We start from the raw sequence: 21,270 nt of genomic DNA on the forward strand, positions 1-21,270 counted from the left end.
TTTGTACATAATTATAAACAAAAAGTTAAGGTTTCACTTCGAACTTTGGCACAGGTTCAACCTGCATTAAGATGGAGATGAATAATGTCCACAGCATGTCTTGCTGAATTGTGCAACACCATAAAAGGCAAAGTTTCTCTGCTTGAATCAGCTGTGTCCTTGAATTTCCTGGTATTAAGCATCTGGATTCCCAAGATTCTTTACAAGCTCTGGATTTCCATAGACTTCGAAATTCATGACCCTTTCCTTAAAGGCATAAGCAACACCAGACACTCGGGCAATTCCTATATGTCCTATTCACTGCGTCAAACCCAGCTTCCACAGGCTAAAATAAAAACAGTAAAGACTGCAAGACCTATTTCACACCAGAAGACATTAAATCAGGACTTCTGTCTCCAGCTGTAACCCAGTCCTGTTTTGCCCTCTCGATTACAGTAAATTGTTGATGGAACATGGACAGAAGCTGGATGATTATGTGAATCAAATGCAGCACTTCTTCCATTTTCTGCCCAAGATCCTAAAAACTATTAACGTGGTTTAATTTTCAGTCAGGTAAATGACTCCAGGTCTTTAACGGTTTATATTTTAGTTGTTTTGTTTTAAAAATCTCAGGTGACGAGAAGGCATTTTGTTTACTTGGTTAGGTGACTGGGCTGTGGAGAAATTTCATTATTTTTCTTGAACTGAGAAGGGTGTGTACGTGTTTGGAGGCGCGAGTGCGTGTGCGAGAGAGTAGGAGTGTGTGAAAGAAGGAGTGTGAGTGTGAGGCGCGTGTTTGCAAGTGCGAAGGTTTCTACTGTTACTCACCTGAACAGTAAGTAGGCCGATGAAAAACCCCAGGAAGAATTTCAAGGCTGAATTCATAGATCATAGAATTTACAGTGCAGAAGGAGGCCATTCGGCCCATTGAGTCTGCACCGGCTCTTGGAAAGAGCACCCTACCCAAGATCAACACCTCCACGCTATCCCCATAACCCAGTAACCCCACCCAACACTAAGGGCAATTTATCATGGCCAATCGACCTAACCTGCACATCTTTGGACTGTGGGAGGAAACCGGAGCACCCGGAGGAAACCCACGCAGACACGGGGAGGATGTGCAGACTCCGCACAGACAGTGACCCAAGCCGGGAATCGAACCCGAGACCCTGGCGCTGTGAAGCAACAGTGTTATCCACTGTGCTACCGTGATTTATTAAATAAAACTCGAGCAGTAAAGACCAGAATGTATTGATTGCTGGAGCATGACAAAGCAACTGCAGGGCACTTAGGAGATTAGGAGTAATAACTAGCACCTTCTGGTGGGTAATATAATAAGTGCTCGGGATAAACAAACGAGTGAAACTAGAGGAGACTATCTGCAAGAATAGGGCCTATCTCCAAGGAAGAAGGTTAAGCTTTGTTGGGCACTTAGTATGAATTAAATTAACTGAAATTAATTGTATCCAACAAACCTCCTATTGCCATGTAGATAAATTTCTACACAGTAAGTTCCCACAAATAGCAGATCAGATAACCGTAATTAACTGCTTATGGCTGTAAGACCAAAGAAAGAACATGTATTATATAAAGGGCTGGATTTTTCGTCCGCGCCTGCCGCAAGATCGCCACGGACATCGCAAAGACCATGCAAAGGTCTGTTGTCCTCAGGCAGGCATTCCCAGTTGCCAGGCTCGCTCAGCCGAAACATCCGCCCAATGCCTTTTATTTACATTCTCAGGTGATCTCAAAGTTATCACAATACTTTTGGTGTCGACTCTCTTGGAATGTAAGCATACAGGGCAGCTGTGGCAGAGCAACTTCCCACAGCCAACAATGACCAGATGTTTTTCTTAAAATGATGTGGACAAAGGATAAATGTTTGCCTGGCCTTCCAGAGAACTCTCCTACTCTTCTCCAACGAGTGCCTTGGGAGTATTGTAAACCCGAGAGGCTGATTATTTTCAGATCTGATAGTTGGCACTTCTGATAGTGTAGCAGCCCCTCAGGTGGGTCCCACAGATACCCTGAAAGAGGCGTTTGCCAGTAGACTAGCACCGCTAACACTGTCCTAGCCTTGTCTCCGTTTTCTGGACTGAAAAGGGAGCAACAAGGACAAATTTCTACTTCTGTACCATCTGCCCCCTCCTCCCTCTACCCCACCCAAAATTCAAGCGCAATGCTTATCCCGCGTGCTCAGAGTCCCAACACAAACAAAACATAGCACTTTATTGGACAACTCTACATTTGGGATAGCAGATGTATTCATTGCAAATAGGAGCAGAGTAGGCCATTCAGCCCCTCGAGCCAGCTCTGCCGTTCAACTAACTCATGCTGGCTATTCTACCTCAACTCCATTTTCCCGCATTGTCCCCATATCCCTTGATGTCTTCACCATCTACAAATCTCATCTCGGTCTGGAGCATTCTGTTATTGCTTAGAAAAAGGTTTTATTCATCGGTTGCGCCCGATGCTGAAGTAACATTTGAACTTGTGTAATAAGCTTTATTCTCAAGATATTGTTCAGCGCAGAGAAATCCTTATATAGCAGTTACTCCTTAAAGAAAATGAGCTGTCAGGAGGGGTTTAGAGTATTTAATGACACAGATAAAACACTGTCAGAATCCCAATACCTTTATCCACACAATAATAAGCTCGCAGTTCATATGCATTGCATTCAGAAAAGAAATATTAGAAATTCTTTCTGCTAACTTGTTTTTCACCAGAGATCTTCTTTTAATCTAGATCTACAAAATCCAGGAAACAAATCAAAGGATTCCACCCTCTTGTAAGGTTTTTGATAGTTATCCTGTTTATCAAACTGCAAAACATTCTGAAAATGAAGAAGTAAAACTTGGCTGTGCTTCAGATAAGTGCGATGTACCAGCGATGGACCAGAAATCCAGAGATGGACCCTGGTTCAAACCCTACCATGGCAATTGGTGGAATTTAAATTCAACTGATTAAAAAAAATCTGGAATTAAAAGTTGTTTCATGGTCGCCATTACGGAAACTCGATTGTCTGACAAAAAACACCGTGTGTTTTCCAGGGAAGGAAATCTGCCATCTTTCCCCGGTCTGGCCTACATGTGGCTCCAGACCCACAGCAATGTGGCTGAATCTTAACGGCTCTCTCTGAATATGGCTGCTCGGTTGCACCAAACCGCGACAGTAAAGTCAAAAAGGAAATATCACCAAACAGCCTTCACTGCTGCTGCACCAAAATCCCGAACTCCTACCCCAACAGCATTGCGTGGTTGGATTGGATTGGATTTGTTTATTGTCACGTGTACCGAGGTACAGTGAAAAGTATTTTTCTGCGAGCAGCTCAACAGATCATTAAGTACATGGGAAGAAAAGGGAATAAAAGAAAATACATAAGGTATATAATGTAACTACATAAGCACTGGCATCGGATGAAGCAGACAGGGTGTAGTGTTAATGAAATCAGTCCATAAGAAGGTCATTTAGGAATCTGGTAACAGCGGGGAAGAAGCTGTTTTTGAGTCTGTTCGTGCGTGTTCTCAGACTTCTGTATCTCCTGCCCGATGGAAGAAGTTGGAAGAGTGAGTAAGCCGGGTGGGAGGGGTTTTTGATTATGCTGCCCGCTTTCCCCAGGCAGCGGGAGGTGTAGATGGAGTCAATGGATGGGAGGCAGGTTCGTGTGATGGACTGGGCGGTGTTCACGACTCTCTGAAGTTTCTTGTGGTCCTGGGCCGAGCAGTTGCCATACCAGGCTGTGATGCAGCCTGATAGGATGCTTTCTATGGTGCACCTGTAAATGTTGGGAAGGGTTAATGTGGACATGCCGAATTTCCTTAGTTTCCTGAGGAAGTATAGGCGCTGTTGTGCTTTCTTGGTGGTAGCGTCGACGTGAGTGGACCAGGACAGATTTTTGGAGATGTGCACCCCTAGGAATTTGAAACTAACCATCTCCACCTCGGCCCCGTTGATGCCGACAGGGGTGTGTACAGTACTTTGCTTCCTGAAGTCAATGACCAGCTCTTTAGTTTTGCTGGCATTGAGGGCGAGATTGTTGTCGCTACACCATTCCTGTATTCTGCCTCGTCGTTATTCGAGATCCGGCCCACTATGGTTGTATCGTCAGCAAACTTGTAGATGGAGTTGGAAGCAAATTTTGCCACGCAGTCGTGTGCGTACAGGGAGTAGAGTTCGAGATGGTAACTTAACCTTCCCAAGGGAAATTAGGAATAAGCAACAAATGCTGGTCTCGCTCACATCTCAGGAAAGGATTTAATGCACTTTGTTGATTTAAATGGAACAAAAATTTATTATCAAACATCTCTCGTCTCAATATGAAGAGGAGGTGAAGCCTGACTCTGTGTCTCTGTGGGCTAAGCTAACTCCCAAGACAGCTAAAGAAGAGCAGCAAATATGGGTTTGGCAGCATGAACTACATCACAAGAACAAATCAAAAAATATTGAGAAAGAGAAGTCGTAAAGTGGAAGTGAAGTGGCCTGAATTTTGATCATTGATGCATGTGAGAGTCGGGACTCTCACCCCTGAATCAGTTTGTGTGTGTTCAGGTTTCATTCCAGAGCTGGAGCACAAAGCTCTAGGCTGACACTCTGGTGCAATGCTGAGGGAGTGTTGCACTGCCAGAGATACCAATAACAGAGGCCCCTCTGCTCCCTCACATCATAGATTGTAGAATTTACAGTGCAGAAGGAGGCCATTTGGCCCATCGAGTCTGCACCGGCCCTTGAAAAGGACACCCTACCCAAGCCCCCACCCCCACCCTATCCCCGTAACCTAGTAACCCAACCGGACCTTTTTGGACACTAAGGTCAATTTATCATGGCCAATCCACCTAACCCGCACATCTTTGAACTGTGGGAGGAAACCGGAGCACCCGGAGGAAACCCACGCACACACGGGGAGAACGTGCAGACTCCACACAGACAGTGACCCAAGCCGGGAATCGAACCTGGGACCCTGGAGCTGTAAAGCAACAGTGCTAACCACTGTGCTACCATGCCCGAGAGGTTAAAGATCACATTTTGATGAAGGACAGGGCACAGTGACCTCGTAATTTGTTTTTGTGGACGCTATCTGACCGAACGGAAACAGAGTCCCGTAATGAGCGAATTTAGCTGCATGTTTCCTGGCGCTCATGCGCCGAGAAACTCCACGCTATCTATCGGGAGTCTATTCTATTCGGGGCCTCAGCATGGAACTCCCCGTGAAGCCACAATTAGTCCCGTTTCCTACACCGAGGAGCTCCGCTCGCCGGAACCCCTCGCTGCAGGAGGAGATCGGGATGCCATTTCTAAACGGTGTCCCGAACTCTCGACCCCCTGACATGACCCCCGAACCTCCCCAAAGCCCCAACCCACCTATAAGAGGGCCCTTGGTGTCTACCACCCCCCCCCCCCCACCCCCCCGGCAGCTCAAGGACCTGGGCAGAGCCCAATCCTCCTTGTGAGAAAATGCCAACTTGGCACCTTGGTATGTCCAGCTTGGCAGTGCCACCTGGGCACCTTGGCAGTGCCAGGCTGGCACTCAGGAGGCACTGCCAGAGTGCCAGGCTGGCAGTGCTAAGATGCCTGGGTGGCACCAGCAGTGCTAGTGTGCCACCCTGCCAAGCACCTGGCACCTCCGATCCCAAGGGGCCCCCACGAGTGCCGTTCCGAATGTGCAGATTTGCAAAATAGCAATCCCACCCACAATGGGCGGGATTCAGATTGCGACCCAATCTTGCAAGATAGTGTTAGATCGCACGAGGCGACCTGGGTAGATTCTGGAAGCGGGATTTCCCAGCATCTGCCAAGCTGCCTTTCGGGCGTAACGCGGCCAGAAATCCGCGTCCCTTATCAACATTGAAATGGACATGCGAGTTCTGATATCAGTGAGAAGACCTGTATGTGTGGACATGCACAGAGTTCAAGCAGAGAGGTGTGCGGGAAGCCTAGTTCAAAACTGCCCCTTACAATGTACCAACATCAGATCAGTGTCCAACAATAAAAGTATAGTATTAGAGATATCCCAACTTTAGAAAATGAGCAGAGCGGAACTAGACAGGAAATGTTTGCAATTTCTGGCTTAGAATTTCTCCTTTGCCTTACTTGGTGTTAGACCAGATTTACTGATGCACTGACTGAGATTAACTAATTTTGCAGATGTCTAACTGGTCCAGACACGCAGACACGGGGAGAACATGCAGACTCCGCACAGACAGTCACCCAGTGGGGAATTGAACCTGGGACCCTGGAGCTGTGAGGCAACACTGCTAACCACTTGTGCTACCGTGCTGCCTACCTCTTAATCACCTGCTCCTTAGCTTAAATCTATGCCCCTGGCTATTGGCCCCTGTACCAAGGGGAAAAGTTCCTTCCTATCCACCCTATCTGTGTCCCTCATAATTTTGCGCACTTTGATCAGGTCCCGCCTCAGCTTTCTCTGCCTTCAGGAGAGCAACTCCAGCCTATCCAGCCTCTCGTCATAGCTGAAACACTCCACCCCAGGCAGGCAGCTTCACACATGGTCAAGCTGCAAACATTATTAACTCTCGACTAGTTTAGCATCAAAAGCAGTTTTAACAACAGCATATTTGTGACAGACAAACTCAAGAATAGAACATGCTTAATCCCATTACAGGGAAGTGTTGTTTAAAATACGCAAGATTACAAGAAGTCCTTACTTCCCACCCATTTCAACTCAAGGGATTCAAAATAATTCTATTTCAATCTGATAAAGAGTTGGTAACAGAAAATTGGAACTGGTCCAGACTCCCTCTAAAGTTAAGCAGAATGTACCATCTTAAAAAAGCTCCTCATCTCTTTGTTCCCCCCCGCCCCCAAATAAAAGCCAGGCCAACATTGAATTTCAGAGCGTATTTAAATCCAGGCACTCTTTGCACTTGTTCGGAACATACATTTTTCCAGAGGTACTAAACGTCCGTAGAAGAAGTATTTTATTTATAAAGCATTACTTTGTGGCCAGTGACATACAGTTTGTACTTACTGCCTCTCATCAAACAGATGACCTATCTCCAATTCTCCGCGAAGTCACCGGGACTTTTCCTTATTTGGTGCTCCTTGGAGTAACTTCCTACTAAAGGCGACCATATTGTAAAGATCAAGGCATTATGATGGGCACACGGAAATGTTATTGAGTGGTTGCTATTTATAACTGTGCTGACAGTCCAGAATATGCTTCCTGTAGGTACGGGATGATAAAGTAAAGTTAAATGAAAAGCAAAAGTCAGTCCTTTCCTGTCGCTATTTCAATAATTTGTATGAATCACATAGTAACATAGAAAATAGGGGCAGGCTATGTGGCCCTTCGAGCCCGCTCCGCCATTCAATACGATCATGGCAGGTCATCCAACTCAATAGCCAAATCCCGCTTTGCTCCCAGTTCCTCTGATCCCCTTCGCCCTCAGTGCGATATCTAACTGCTTCTTCAAAACATACAATGTTTTGGCCTCAACCACTTCCTGTGGTAATTAATTCCACAGGCTCACCACTCTCTGGGTGAAGAAACGTCTCCTCATCTCTGTCCTAAATGGTCTACCCAGTATCCTCAGACTGTGCCCCCTGATTCTGGACACACCCACCATCGGGAACGTCCTTCCTGCATCTACCCTGTCCAGTCCTGTTAGAATTTTATAGGTTACTATAAGATCCGCCCTCATTCTTCTGAACTCCAGCGAGAACAATCCCAACCTAGTCAATCTCTCCTCATATGTTAGCCCCGCCATCCCAGGAATCAGCCTGGTAAACCTTCTCTGTGCTCCCTCTATAGCTAGAACATCCTTCCTCAGATAAGGAGACCAAAACTGCACACAATATTCCAAGTGTGGCCTCACCAAGGCCCTGTATAATTGCAGCAAGACATCCCTGTTCCTGTACTTGAATCCTCTCACAATGAAGGGCAGCATAACATTTGCCTCCTTTACCCCCTGCGGTACCTGCATGCTTACCTTCAGTGACTGGGGTACGAGGACACCCAGGTCTCATTGCACATTCCCCTCTCCTAATTTATGGCCATTCAGATAATAACCTGCTCCTCACATTTATCCAAATTATACTGCATCTGCCATTCGTTTACCCATTCACTCAACTTGTCCAAATCGCACCAAAGGATCTGTGCATCCTCCTCCCATCCAATTTGGTGTCATCTGCAAATGTGGAGATATTACATTTTGTTCCCTCATCTAAATCATTAATATATGTTGTGATTAGCTGGGGTCCCAACACTGATCAGTGCAGTACCCCACTAGTCACTGCCTGTCAATTCAAAAAATACCGTTAATTCCTGCTCTTTGTTTCCGGTCTGTCAGCCAGTTTTCTATCCATCTCAATACACTACCCCTTATCCCATGTGCTTTAATTTTACACACTAATCTCTTATGCAGGACTTTGTCAAAAGCCTTTTGAAAGTCCAAATATACCACATCGACTGGCTCCCCCTCGTCAACTCACTAGTTACATCCCCAAAGAAGTCCAGTAGATTTGTCAAGCATGATTTCCCCGTCATGAATCCAAGCTGGCTCTGTCCGAACCTGCCACTGTTTTCTAAGTGCTCTGCTATAAAATCTTTGATAACGGATTCTAGAATTTTCCCCTTTACCAACGCCGGGCTTTCTATGACTTTGTTATCTCTCTACCTCCCTTTTTAAATAGTCGAGTTACATTGGCTACGCTCCAAACTGCACGACCTGTTCCAGAGTCGGTAGAATCCTGGAAGGTGGCCACCAATCCATCCACTATTTCTAGAGCCACTTCCTTTATATTATATAATCTTCATTAGTGTCACAAGTCGGCTTACATTAACACTGCAATGAAGTTACTGTGAAAAGTCTCTAGTCGCCAGATTCCGGAGCCTGTTCAGGTACACTGAGGGAGAATTCAGAATATCCAATTCACCTAACAAGCACGTCTTTCGGGACTTTTGGAAGAAATACGGAGCACCCGGAGGAAACCCACGCAGACACGGGGAGAACATGCAGACTCCGCACAGACAGTAACCCAAGTTGGGAATCAAACCGGGACCCTGGCGTTGTGAAGCAACTGTGCTAACCAAGTACTCTGGGATGTAGATTGTCAGGCTGTGGGGAGTTATCGGCCTTCATTGCCATCAATTTTCCCCAACAACAGTTCCTCCTTCTCACTAAACCCTGCATTCCCCAACATTTCTGGTGTCTGATTTGCGTCCTCATTTGTGAAGCCAAATCTAAAGTACAAATCCGATGTGCTTGCATCTTTTCTAATGTTGAATGGCATGCATGGGTTACTTTGTGGAGTTAAGTGCACCCACTCAATTTAAGCCATTGTGCTGAGAATTTGTTCGTCATTCAATATAATACGACAGGAGTTCACGTTGAGAAGGCAATGGATGTTATTCAAATAGTTGTTTTGGAGCTAAGTCACCTTGAAGACCAAGTTTGTCCTTTTAGGAAGTGTGTTGCTGTGGTACTCTTTGGAATACATCTGGGAGTAGTGGCTGGAGTTTCATGGTCAGTTTGCTGATACCACTACTATCTCCCTGGTGTCTTTTCACATCTCTGCTTCCCATTCTTGTTAAATAACCTGCATGCTCTTTTTTAAAATTTAAATTGTATAAATTTAAAGCACCCAATTAATTTTTTCCAATTAAGGGGCAATTTAGCGTGGCCAATCCACCTAGCCTGCACATCTTTGGGTTGTGGGGGCGAAACCCACACAAACACGGAGAATGTGCAAACTCAACACGGACAGTGACCCAGAGCCGGGATCGAACCTGGGACCTCGGCGCGGTGAGGCAACAGTGCTAACCACCTTGTCACCCCAACCTGATGCTCTTTTCAGGAGTTCAGGAGGATGAGGTGGCCAACAATCATTCTGGAAATGCTGGGAGAAAAGAGGCTCTGCAACAAGGCTCTCAGGAAGAGGCCATTTCGCCTGCATTGTCCATACTGACTCCACCCTCTCCAGTCCACCTTTTCGTCTTGGCTTTGCAATGCTTTTCTTTGTAGATATCTATCCAATTCCACTTTGAAAGCCTCCAGTTGAACTTGCCTCCACCACACCCGTACCTGCTGCACCTTAACTTGGTGCCCTCGGATTCACGATCCTCCTACCAACGGGAAGCGTTGCTTCCTGTCTGCTGTGCCCAGATTCCTCAGGATCTTGAATGCAAATCCAAATGTGAATGATGCACTATCAATTACGACGAGAGTAGAATGTAATCGAGGCTTTATTACACAGGTGCGTGGCCTCCTACAGCAGCTTACAGCAGGGGCTGGTTTAGCACACTGGGCTAAATGGCTGGCTTTTAAAGCAGGCCAAGCAGGCCAGCAGCATGGTTCGATTCCCGTACCAGCCTCCCCGAACAGGCGCCGGAATGTGGCGACTAGGGGCTTTTCACAGTAACTTCATTGAAGCCTATTTGTGACAATAAGCGATTTTCATTTCATTTCATTTTAATTTCATTTCATTTCATTCATGAAATGGCTGCTGCTCGGAGAGCACACACATTTATACTCCACCTCCTGGGTGGAGCCAGCAGGCAGGGATCTACCCCCATACCTGTAGTACAGGGGCCTTACCGTAATACCCATATCTACAATATAATACAACAGTGGTGACTACCACAGTGAAAAACTGCTTAAAAACCTCAGTGTAAGGGCGGCACGGTGGCGCAGTGGTTAGCATTGCAGCCTCATGGCACCGAGGTCCCAGGTTCGATCCCAGCCCCGGGTCACTGTCCGTGTGGAGTTTGCACATTCTACCCGTGTTTGCGTGGGTTTCGCCCCCACAACCCAAAGATGTGGAGGCTAGGTGGATTGGCCATGCTAAATTGCCCCTTAATTGGAAAAAAATAATTGAATACTCTTAATTTATTTTAAAACGTAATAACCCCAGGGTGTGTTTGAGGAGAATTCTGGTCACAGCTTCGCTGTGCCTGCATTCCACTTACAACGGCAACTGACATTTGCCTCGGTTTCATCAGAACCAAGCTTTCCTTTCTGATTCCTGTCAAACTGTCGCACGCCACACACACATTCCTGACACTGAAACATCGGAATAAACGGGATTGAAAAAAGACTATTTCAGTGTTTCCAGTGGCTCCAGAATACCCTGACAACAGCACCATTTAACCAACATTTCTTCTCCTTTAGTTTAATTGCCTTTCTCTTGCCACCTCTTAAACTAGCTTCCCAGCTTCTAGAAGCCCCTGCACCTGATCAGCTGGTCCTTGGTTGTTTACACCCCCACCAGAAGAGAATAAAAATCCCATTAGACACTGGGTGGATATCCAGTCAGCTGCTGACCCTGTGGAGTCTCCGCAGAGAAACAGAAATTCTCTCGGCCCGCGTGGCCTGCTCAAGTTTCTGCTGTTGGGCAGGGGTTTTCCCATTTGTTCATCAGTGAGCGTGTCAGCATTAATTGCCCATCCCTCATTGCCCTGAGGAGGAGATGGTGGTGAGCCACCTCCTTAAACGCTCAGTCTGTGGGGTGCTCACGCACATGGCGCTGATCGGCAAGAAGTAAATTAGGTGGGGGTGAAGACTTTGGGTCTTTGAGTCCTGCTGACTAAATGGTAAACCTGGGGACATCAAACAGGCTAATGCTACAGGCTAGGCCGGAAGGACCCCACCACACACCAAAGAGAGAACTGACTTTGGGAGTTGCGGGTAATGCGATATGGACGCTACATGTTGTTTGGAAACAGATTATTTGTTACAACTTTCCTGCCGAACCGGAGGCACATTTCTACTGTCATTATCAGGTAGATAGACAGGTCGGACACTGCTCGCCACCTGGCTTTTCATGTCAGCTCTTCCCTGGTTTCTACGATTGGAGCACTAGAATTGGGACTTTTGGAATAATGACACAAAGTCCGAGTCAGGCCCAAGCTGAAGTTACAGTGAGCAGTCCTGGCACCACACCTCAGGAATTATATATTGACCTTGGGTGGGGGGGCGGGGGTTAAGGGATGATATGTTAAGGAGAATGGATGGGACAGAGAGAGAACAACTATTTCTGCTGTTGAGGAGTCAAAGACCTGGGACTGAGTGTAAAAATCCGAACCATATCTTTCAGTAGTGAAATTAGCAAACAAGCCTATACCCAAAGAGCAGTAGAAGTTAGGGGCGGTCTTGTACAATTGATCAATTTTGAGTCTGACATTGAAAGGGATATTGGGACGAAGGTGGGTATATGGAGTTAGTTTGCAGATCAGGCATGATCTCACCGAATAGTGAAACAGGCTCGAGGGGCTGAATGGCCTTCTCCTGTTCCTACCAAGTGCAGTCTCCATAATGGACAAAAATCTAGAATGTAGAAGGAAACTTTGCTGCCGTTCACTGTTACATCAGCATTCCAACAATCCCAGTGTAGCCTCTGCAGCAGCTTCTTTTGGACGTGTTGAATGTGTGATAGTTTGTTTGATCAAAGGGGGCGGCTCATTCTTTACTGCCTAATCGGCTAACATTTTGGCTTTCTGTACAAACTGAGCACATGAGAACACAGCCCAGAAACTCTTCCCATGGTGGAATCTTGTATTTGCTTATGAAATGGGCAATATGGGAACACTTTACTGCACTCCCAACATTAACGGACACATCATTCATTTGTCGGCTGTGTACTCAATGTTGATTGTGATTTTGATTCTGAGATTCTCTCATAAAGGATTGAAATCCAAACTAATTAGTCACAGTTGCAAAATATTGGCATATTTAATGAAAACAGTAGTATTGTTTCCCACCACTCTCTCAGTATCATAGAATTTACAGGGCAGAAGAAGGCCACTCGGCCCATCGAGTCAGCACCGGCCCTTGGAAAGAGCACCTACTTAAGCCCAGGCCTCCACCCTATCCCCACCTAACCTTTTTGGTCACTTAAGGGCAATTTAGCATGGCCATTCCACCTAACCTGCATTTCTTTAGACTGTGGGAGGAAACCGGATCACCCGGAGGAAACCCACGCAGACACGGGGAGAACGTGCAGACTCTGCACAGACAGTGACCCGAGGCTGGAATTGGACCAGGATCCCTGGAGCTGTGAGGCAGCCGTGCTAACCACTGTGCCACCGTGCTGCCCATATCAGCCTCATCCAGCCATTCTTCATGTGCAAGCCTAAACAAAGCTTGGCGCCCGAACAGGCGCCGGAATGTGGCGACTAGGGGCTTTTCACAATAACTTCATTTGAAGCCTACTTGTGACAATAAGCGATTTTCATTTCATTTCATTTCAATCTGTGTTACCATTCAGTACATCACAGCTGAGCCAGACTCTGCTCTCATCAGTTGTCCCTGACGTGCATTGGGAAGCAAGGGCCACTGCTTAAGCTCGATAAGTGAAGCTGGGACAAGCTGGAACACTGCCTACATTTTTCAGTTTTCAGCTAAGAAAAATGAGGCCAATTGTTGCACTCGTAGTGACACCCGGGCTGAGGGACAGCTCAGTGGAGAAGACTGGAGCCTTCTTGGTTTGCATGGCTTTGCTCCTTATTAGGCAATGCCCTCGGTAACTGAACATCTTGGAAAAAGAGTGATGAAGAACCCAAGACCTTTTACAGTAATTTACATTCCCACTTACTTTTCTATACCATATTTATATTGGCTTGTTGCATTGCATTAGTCGCCAACTGTAAACCCAAAGCCTCATAATTTCTTCTCATTTCTTCACAGAGAAGCAAATATCTTTCTCTATCCTGCGCCATTTAGTGCAAAATAGCCCAACAGAAAAGGTTCTAGTTTGATAACTCTCCTTCTTGTTGATGTTGCTATGTCATTGCTATGTTATTAAGTCGCTCACAACCAAGATTATAAATCAGAATTTCAAATTTATATCCCAAAGAGAAAATGCTGGAAAATCTCAGCAGGTCTGGCAGCATCTGTTGGGGGAGAAAAGAGCTAACGTTGCGAGTCCAGGTGACTCTTTGTCTTGTCAAAGGGTCATCTGGACTCGAAACGTTCGCTCTTTACTCTCCCTACAGATGCTGCCAGACCTGCTGAGATTTTCCAGCATTTTCTCTTTGGTTTCAGATTCCAGCATCCGCAGTAATTTGCGTTTTTTCAAATTTATATCCACTGTTTTATAATCCCCTATATTTTACATATGGTGAAGCAACAGTTCTTAAAATTCTACCACCTCTTTTATTGCACAGAAACTTGGCGTCAAATCCTTTTAACAGAAATAATTCAAACGAGAGGGTAAATGAACAAGCGCAACAAGTGTCCTCTACAAACGTAAAACATCCCAGGGAGCTTCAAACATAACCTGGCGCTGAACCTTGAGGAGATATTGGGACAGGCAGCTAAAAGTTTCATCAAACGAGTAGGTTCTAAGGAATAACGCAAAGAAGGAAAGTGAGGAAGAGGGACAGAGAGACTGAGGGAGGGAATGCCCGAGCAGAGGCCGTTCCCTCCGAGATAATCTAGTCTACTCCTCCATCATACCCAGCACCTCTTCCATCACCCATGTCACCTTCCCACACAATTGCAGAAGGTGTAACACCTGCCCCTTTACCTCTTCCATGCTTAACATCCCGGGCCCAAAACACTCATTCCAAACGCAGACTGGGTGATCGCTTTGCTGAGCACCTTCAGTCTGTACGCATTCAGGACCCTGACCTTCCTGTTGCTTCCCATTTTAACACAAAACCCTGCTCCCGTGCCCACATGTCTGTCCTGGGCCTTCTGCAATGTTCCAGTGAAGCTCAACGCAAACTGGAGGAACAGCATCTCATTTTCCGGTCAGGCGCGCTCCAGCCTTCCGGCCTCAACATCGAATTCAACAACTTCAGATGATTAGCTCTACCCCACCTTGACTCCTTTGTTTTCATCCCATTTCATTTTCACTGTCTTTTATCTTTTCTTTCTTTTTCGTCTTTCTTTATATATATTTCCCCCCCCCCACTCTTTCCCCCCTACTTATCCCCCCTTCCCTTACCTTTTCTCCACTTTGCTTCTCCCTTTTCCTAATTTTACCTTTCTCCCACCCATGTCCCCCCTCCCCCCACATCTAATCTGTCACAGTTTACCCTCTGATTTTAGTTTCACTGCTGTTTGTCCATTCTGGACGCACCGGTTAAATAGAGGGAACGGCAGGATCGAGATTTACGCGGGCACGAATCAGTTTGCTATTCAGATGGAGTGTTCCGGGTTACGCCCAAATATCACAAGTATATAATCAACCCTCATTTGCATTAATTTCCATCTCATTAGCGAGAGTGAAAGCGAATGGACCGGCCTCCTGGGAATTAAATTGGTTCCCCAGTGAGAAATCACACGGGCGTTGTTTAGTCCTCTTTCTAAAGACATGAAGCTGGCGCAATGTCTGCTGAGGGGATCTGAGGAGTTAAGTAGCCATTTCCATTTTCCGGCATGCGGTTCAAGTGCACTGAAACTGCTGCCCCAGTGCTCGGTATTGGTGACCCTGCTGCTGGTCCTCCGAACCCCCTCGGGGAAACCGGATGCACTGTCTCGAAGCCTGGTCAGGTCGGGCATCTCCAAAGCGAGGAGCAGGTCTGTGTGCAGCCATGCTCGCGTGTTGATTTAGGGAATGGTGAGGGAGCGTTTAAAACCAGCTCCCCCTTGTTAGCACCAAGATGCGGAGGCGTGAGTCTGGCAAATCAGACGGCGAGGGAGCCGGTAATGGCGAGAAACTCATGGGGGCACATTTCCGGCACTAAGTGTGGTGTTGGGTGCTGTACGCTGGTTCCGGCCACCTGCTGTGCCGGAAGGGCGACTCCGCAGAGAAACGTCGAAGCATGTCGCCTTGGAGAGAGAATTGTTGCTCGCATCAACGTCTGGCGATGGCGCGAATTGGTGTGTCCATCTTGGACCGCCGGTGCTGGTTGCCACTGCCAACCCAGTGGGACTGCCACGCGATCCATTCCCTGTCGCCGTGGCATCCGCCGTCACCCTGAGCGTGCCATCACCGAGGCCGCGACACCGCCCGTCCGGAGCAAGGTCTGGCGTGCGCGAATCAGAGTCGGCGCTTGGCTGCTCCCCATCTGGAGTCCGGTCTGCCTTCCGTCGATGCCCCCCGTCCGGAGTCCCAACAGGTTCACTGGAGGCAGCCGAGATTCCCTGAAGCTGCACTTCTGGAGTCGGAACATGCAGGAATGCACCAACCTGTGGAGAGGGTCGAGCCATCGAGGGTGGAAGCGGTGCGCTGCCACCGCAGTCGTCAGTGGTCCCACCGTGATCGTCGAGTGCCTCGGTACGCACTAGGCGAGGTCTGTCACCTTGCACCTTTTGCATGGGAAGTGGGATGCTGTCGTCACTCGTCTCACATCCCGTGGATAGATCCTCATTAGCAGCTTGCTGTTCACTAGGGTTGGGTAAATTGTCAGAGTTTTCATCTGGTGGTGCACACCATGTCGGTGGACTGTCATTGTCTTGCCGTTGTCCTTCATTTGGGCTTTTCTTCTTTGGAATTTTAAATCTCCCCCCAGACATTGCAGAACCTTGTTTATTACCCCCAAATTCTCCCATAGGTATGGTCTCGAATATAGGATCCAATGTTTCTATCGACATTGTACTATTTTCCAAAGAACATTCCGTTTCACTTTTCTTCTCAGGTGCCTCATATGTATCTTTGTCTAATGTACATGCCTTCATGGTCTCTGGGTCTGATTTTGCTGGGACTGGCATGGTCACAGTCTCTCTTTTACTGTTCTCAATTGCCCACATTATACTCCCCATACATAACTGCTTAATCACTGGGGTTAGTGTGGTACAATGGATAATCTGGTCGACCTTATCTGCATCTTCACCATTAGTGGAAAGCACACTTGGTTCACTTGAAACTGCTGTGGGTTTTAAATTCGTTATCTGGCTACTCGATGTCGGTGTCCTCAGGATTCTTGCTCCAATGTTCTGCTCAATAATCAGTGGAGCGTGTATAGGTTCAATGCAATTAATGTTCCCCTCAAGGTTTGAAGAGTCATTACTGACTAACTGCTGGTCTCCGAAGTTGGGATTTTGCGGTGTTGTGTTGAAGGGAGACATTTGTCCCTGCTGTAGATATGATTCAGGTTGTGTTATTTCCATTACCTGAGGATCAATGTCTTGTCCATTTTTTCGATCCGTACTAAAACACTGGCAATTCTCAGTCTGCTCCTTGCAAGTTAAACATTCAATTAATTTCGTTAGCAAATCCTCAGCATCCTTCTGTGGCCGTGCAGCATTATTAATCTCTGTTCGGCTATAATGATCCTGAAGGTCAGCGCATAAACCTTTTTTCTTCGGGCTTGGACGAGGCGATTCCTTTGGCTTGTCTTCAGTTGGGCTTGAACAGTCTTCAGCGCTGTGCCCTTCATTGTAGCATGAGAGACCGTCATGTTCATGCTGCTGTGTAGTGGAGCATGGTAGGCTGTTATAGCCTTCTTGCTGTTCACGTGAGCATGGCAGACTTGCATCGTCTGCCGCTGGTTGGTCAGGAGAGGTTGCTAGACCCTCATGGTCTTGTTCCTGCAAGGACTGCGCTCTGGAGTCTTGCGTTCCTTCCATCGTGGAGTCCGTCCACGAGCTCTCTGTGGAGGCTTGTGACACTGGAGTCACTTCTTGTTCGTGCAAGGACTGCGCTCTGGAGTCTTGCGTTGCTTCTATCGTGGAGGCTGTCCACGAGCTCTCTGTGGAGGCTTGTGACACTGGAGTCACTTCTTGTTCGTGCAAGGACTGCGCTCTGGAGTCTTGCGTTGCTTCTATCGTGGAGGCTGTCCACGAGCTCTCTGTGGAGGCTTGTGACACTGGAGTCACTTCTTGTTCGTGCAAGGACTGCGCTCTGGAGTCTTGCGTTGCCTCTATCGTGGAGGCTGTCCACGAGCTCTCTGTGGAGGCTTGTGACACTGGAGTCACTTCTTGTCCTTGCACCGGCGATGGTGAGGAGAAATTCAATTTTTTCGCTATCATCCAGGTCTTGGAGTTCAGCTGCCACCAGGAACAATTCGAACATTTGCCGGAATCGCCGCCAGTTTTCGCGGAGATCGCCGTAGCACTGGAGCGGCTGCGGAACCGGGAGCTCTATCATTTTGCCTGGGCACTGCTGGTTGTCTGTGTACACTGAGGTATGCCGGCAGGTATCGATCCACTCCTGTACCATGTGGTGTTGGGTGCTCTGGTGCACAGATGAGCCAACACAGTTGTATGTGGTACAACTCTATTTTATTATAACTCTTATAATACAGTTCGTTCTGGATACTCTGCACGTGCTGTCTCCCTGAGTGTGTTTGGTAACAGATGTGTCCTGGTTCTCCTCTGCAGCTAATACTGACCACCGGGGGTCGTGTCTGTGCTTTTATATCTTTCTGTCATTGGTTGTGGTGTTGTGTGTTCTGATTTGTCTGTTGGTGTGTCTATCATGATGTGTGTGTTTGAATATCATGACACTAAGTACTGTTAAATACACGCTCGACCTCACCAATACGACCGTCGAGAAACATCCTGCCAATCACACCCAAAATGCCACTTGAAATGTTTCCATTAAATCGCATCCTATATTTGCATCATTTACATTTCAGGTCGTAGGTATCAACCCCATCCTCAATGAACCACCAGACTTGGTCAATCCCCTCCCCAACCTCACTCCTTCACCACTTTCAATGTATTGAACAACAACCACATCAAGGAGACAAATGTGATTTATTTTAAACATGTTTGATCAAACAGCAATATTACGAATAGTTAAAAGTGAAAAGTATTTTACTCACGTGCACAAAATTGACTGGTCTTCACGATCTGTAAAAGAAATGATGAATAAAATTACATTGTGAGAGCGGATGAATTCTCCACCTACAATGTGTCATTACATTCTAACGCAAGAGTTTGTCGTTCAATTTGCCAGTGAACCTGGAATGCACCTGAGAAACCTTAAGAATTAATAAATTATCACTCATTGATTCACCAAGCTTCAAAAATGGCAGAGGTTTAATTTCAAAATCCCTTCATAAATTCATTTACATTTCTTCTTTAAAGGAGAGTCGCACCACATAGACATTTAAAAATTTGGCTTCATTGATTGTAACTCATTCCCACATTTTCGTATCTTGTTTTTACTTCGTATTATTTTTGATCAAACAGTTGACATTGTCAATCGCAACATCCTGATTGCATTTGTGGAGGCTTCAGTGTAACCATCGATGGGCAATAAATGCGGCCTTGCCAATGTTACCCATATCCCAAGAACCAAAACCAAATCTCCTCTAACGTCTGTCCTCTCCGCTGTTGTCAAACGCCATGGAATTGCCTCCATTTGGCTCCACTCTTCGCTGTCTTTAAGCACGCGTGTTTACACACGTGTGGGAGACAATAGGCGAGGGTAGGATTTCACTCGGCTGAGGTACCCTTGATGGTTGAATAACCTGTCAACACTGATTGCCAAGGCTCACACATGAATAATAGCTGAGTTACCCGAGAGATTGGCCTGCAAGGAATTATACCCCAGCTGCGAGTCAATGCCTTCTGATAAAAGGGGAGGCGAAAGTTGGCAAAGAACAAAAATCTACTGATATAGCACAATTACATTGACAGGTTTATGAGGACAGAAAGAAGATGCCAAATAGATTGCAATTTGATCCTACCGCTAAACATGAATACTGCTAGGTTGTACTGAACTAAACACGCTATAAATATCAAATCCTCCTCCAGTTAGAAATCCCCAAAGAGCGCTGTAGGTTATAAACTCACATATCATTAGTTCTCTAGATCTGATGGCCAAATTAACATTTACTGTTTAAACACGAGAGGTTACAACTATACGGTGTTTTACAGTCGAATGCTGCACAACAGAGGGTGAGGTTTCATGATGTGTGGCTGTTGTACCCTCAATAACTACGCTAGAGAGTAAAACGGTAAAGAAGGCTTTAATAAGCTAAGAACTAGCCTGGTGCCGAGACGGGTGCTTACTGGGTGCCGCCTGGGACTCCCAGGTGGGCGGTGCCCCCCAGGGTTCCAAGCCCGGTCTTAAAGGGGACATCACCTTACATGATGATAAGGGTACAGTAATACAATAACCGTTCATCACAGTGGCTTTCCTGAATGAAGAGGAGAATACATTGGAAATGGGCGGAGTAGGGAATAGGAGGAGTAGGCCACTTAGCCCCTCAAGCCTGCTATGCCACTCGACAATGATCAAGGCTGATCTTCTACTTCATTGTCATTTTCCCACACTGCCCCCGTATCCCTTGATGTCTTTACTACCTAGAAATGAAAAGACAAATGTTTTAGCAGAACACATTCGTGCAATTGAAAATGCTTTTAAAATGCCCAATAAATTAAACAATAGGTCATCTGGATTTAGCACCAGTGAAACTGATCTACACCAGTTGCCCAAGACAGGCTCATTGTCTATCAAGAGCCTCTCTGGCAATGCACTTACTCATTTTCATTAAAACCAAAAAGGGAAACGATTACTATGGTATGGGGTGTAACAAGCTATCGATTTACGTCAACCTGTTTAGGGTGACAGTATACAGTGCACTAAGTATACAGTGCACCAAGTATACAGTGCACCAATTCCACACTCAAAACATTTTGCAACTATTTCCTTGACATCCCAACACTTGGGTTCAACTGCCCGAGTTCGGGAGGGTTCCATCACAAACAACTATTCTCAAAGTTTCTGGCGTCGCCCATGAAAATGACAAGTGTTTTTGTTTTAAGATTGAGGGATGGAAATATTTTTCGATTGCACGGATATAAAAAATAAGAATTCTTCGGTGAAATTGAGCATTATGTAAATGACGTTTCGATCCCTGCTTGGGTTGTTCTGCAATGCTCTGGATTATCTTGATAATCAGAAGTGGCGTTGATGTGATCCGTGCTTTTCATCACAACACGAGCAGCAACTACAGGTCGGTGTCAGAAGTGTGATTCTGTGCCCAGGAGCAGATGCGACTCACGATATTGAATATCCTTAATGCTCATGATTGGCTGCCTGATTTTCACTTCCGTTTATTACTGCATTGACATAAAAGCTGCTGTGATGGTGCGAGTGCATTTCCCGAGTCACTTGAGCAGGAATAAATATATTCACCGCCAGAAAAAGGAAGAGGATGGATAGTTTAAGCTCAAGAGAAAATATACAAATTGGAACTTACAGCTGGCAAAATCATGGTGTAATTTTAAAGAGAGAGAGACCAGACTTGTTGGACAGTTTGAGCTCAAACTTTTTATCTGACTCACTGAAGAATTCTTGGCTTTATATCAGTGCAAAGAACAAAAATATGTCAATCCTTTCAGAAGCTTAAAAGGAGGGTTATTGGACTGGCCACTCTGTGTGCACGGCACTCTGATTTTCTTTTCCACCGATTTCAAACTGGATTTTCATGTT

General features: G+C 46.3%; 1 protein-coding gene across 4 annotated transcripts in view; it reads right to left on the reverse strand.

Annotated features, from left to right (window-relative positions):
* The window catches only part of LOC140394509 (myosin-11-like), a 193,025-nt gene that overhangs the window by 99,534 nt on the left and 72,221 nt on the right, over window positions 1-21,270 (reverse strand). For all 4 annotated transcript variants that reach the window (XM_072481845.1, XM_072481843.1, XM_072481844.1 and 1 more), the window contains exon 4: window positions 18,650-18,677. In XM_072481845.1, the coding sequence (XP_072337946.1) occupies window positions 18,650-18,677 (28 nt within the window). The remainder of the gene's footprint in view (window positions 1-18,649; window positions 18,678-21,270) is intronic.

This window comes from Scyliorhinus torazame, chromosome 17 (genome assembly GCF_047496885.1).
Source record: "Scyliorhinus torazame isolate Kashiwa2021f chromosome 17, sScyTor2.1, whole genome shotgun sequence".
Classification (NCBI taxonomy): domain Eukaryota; kingdom Metazoa; phylum Chordata; class Chondrichthyes; order Carcharhiniformes; family Scyliorhinidae; genus Scyliorhinus; species Scyliorhinus torazame.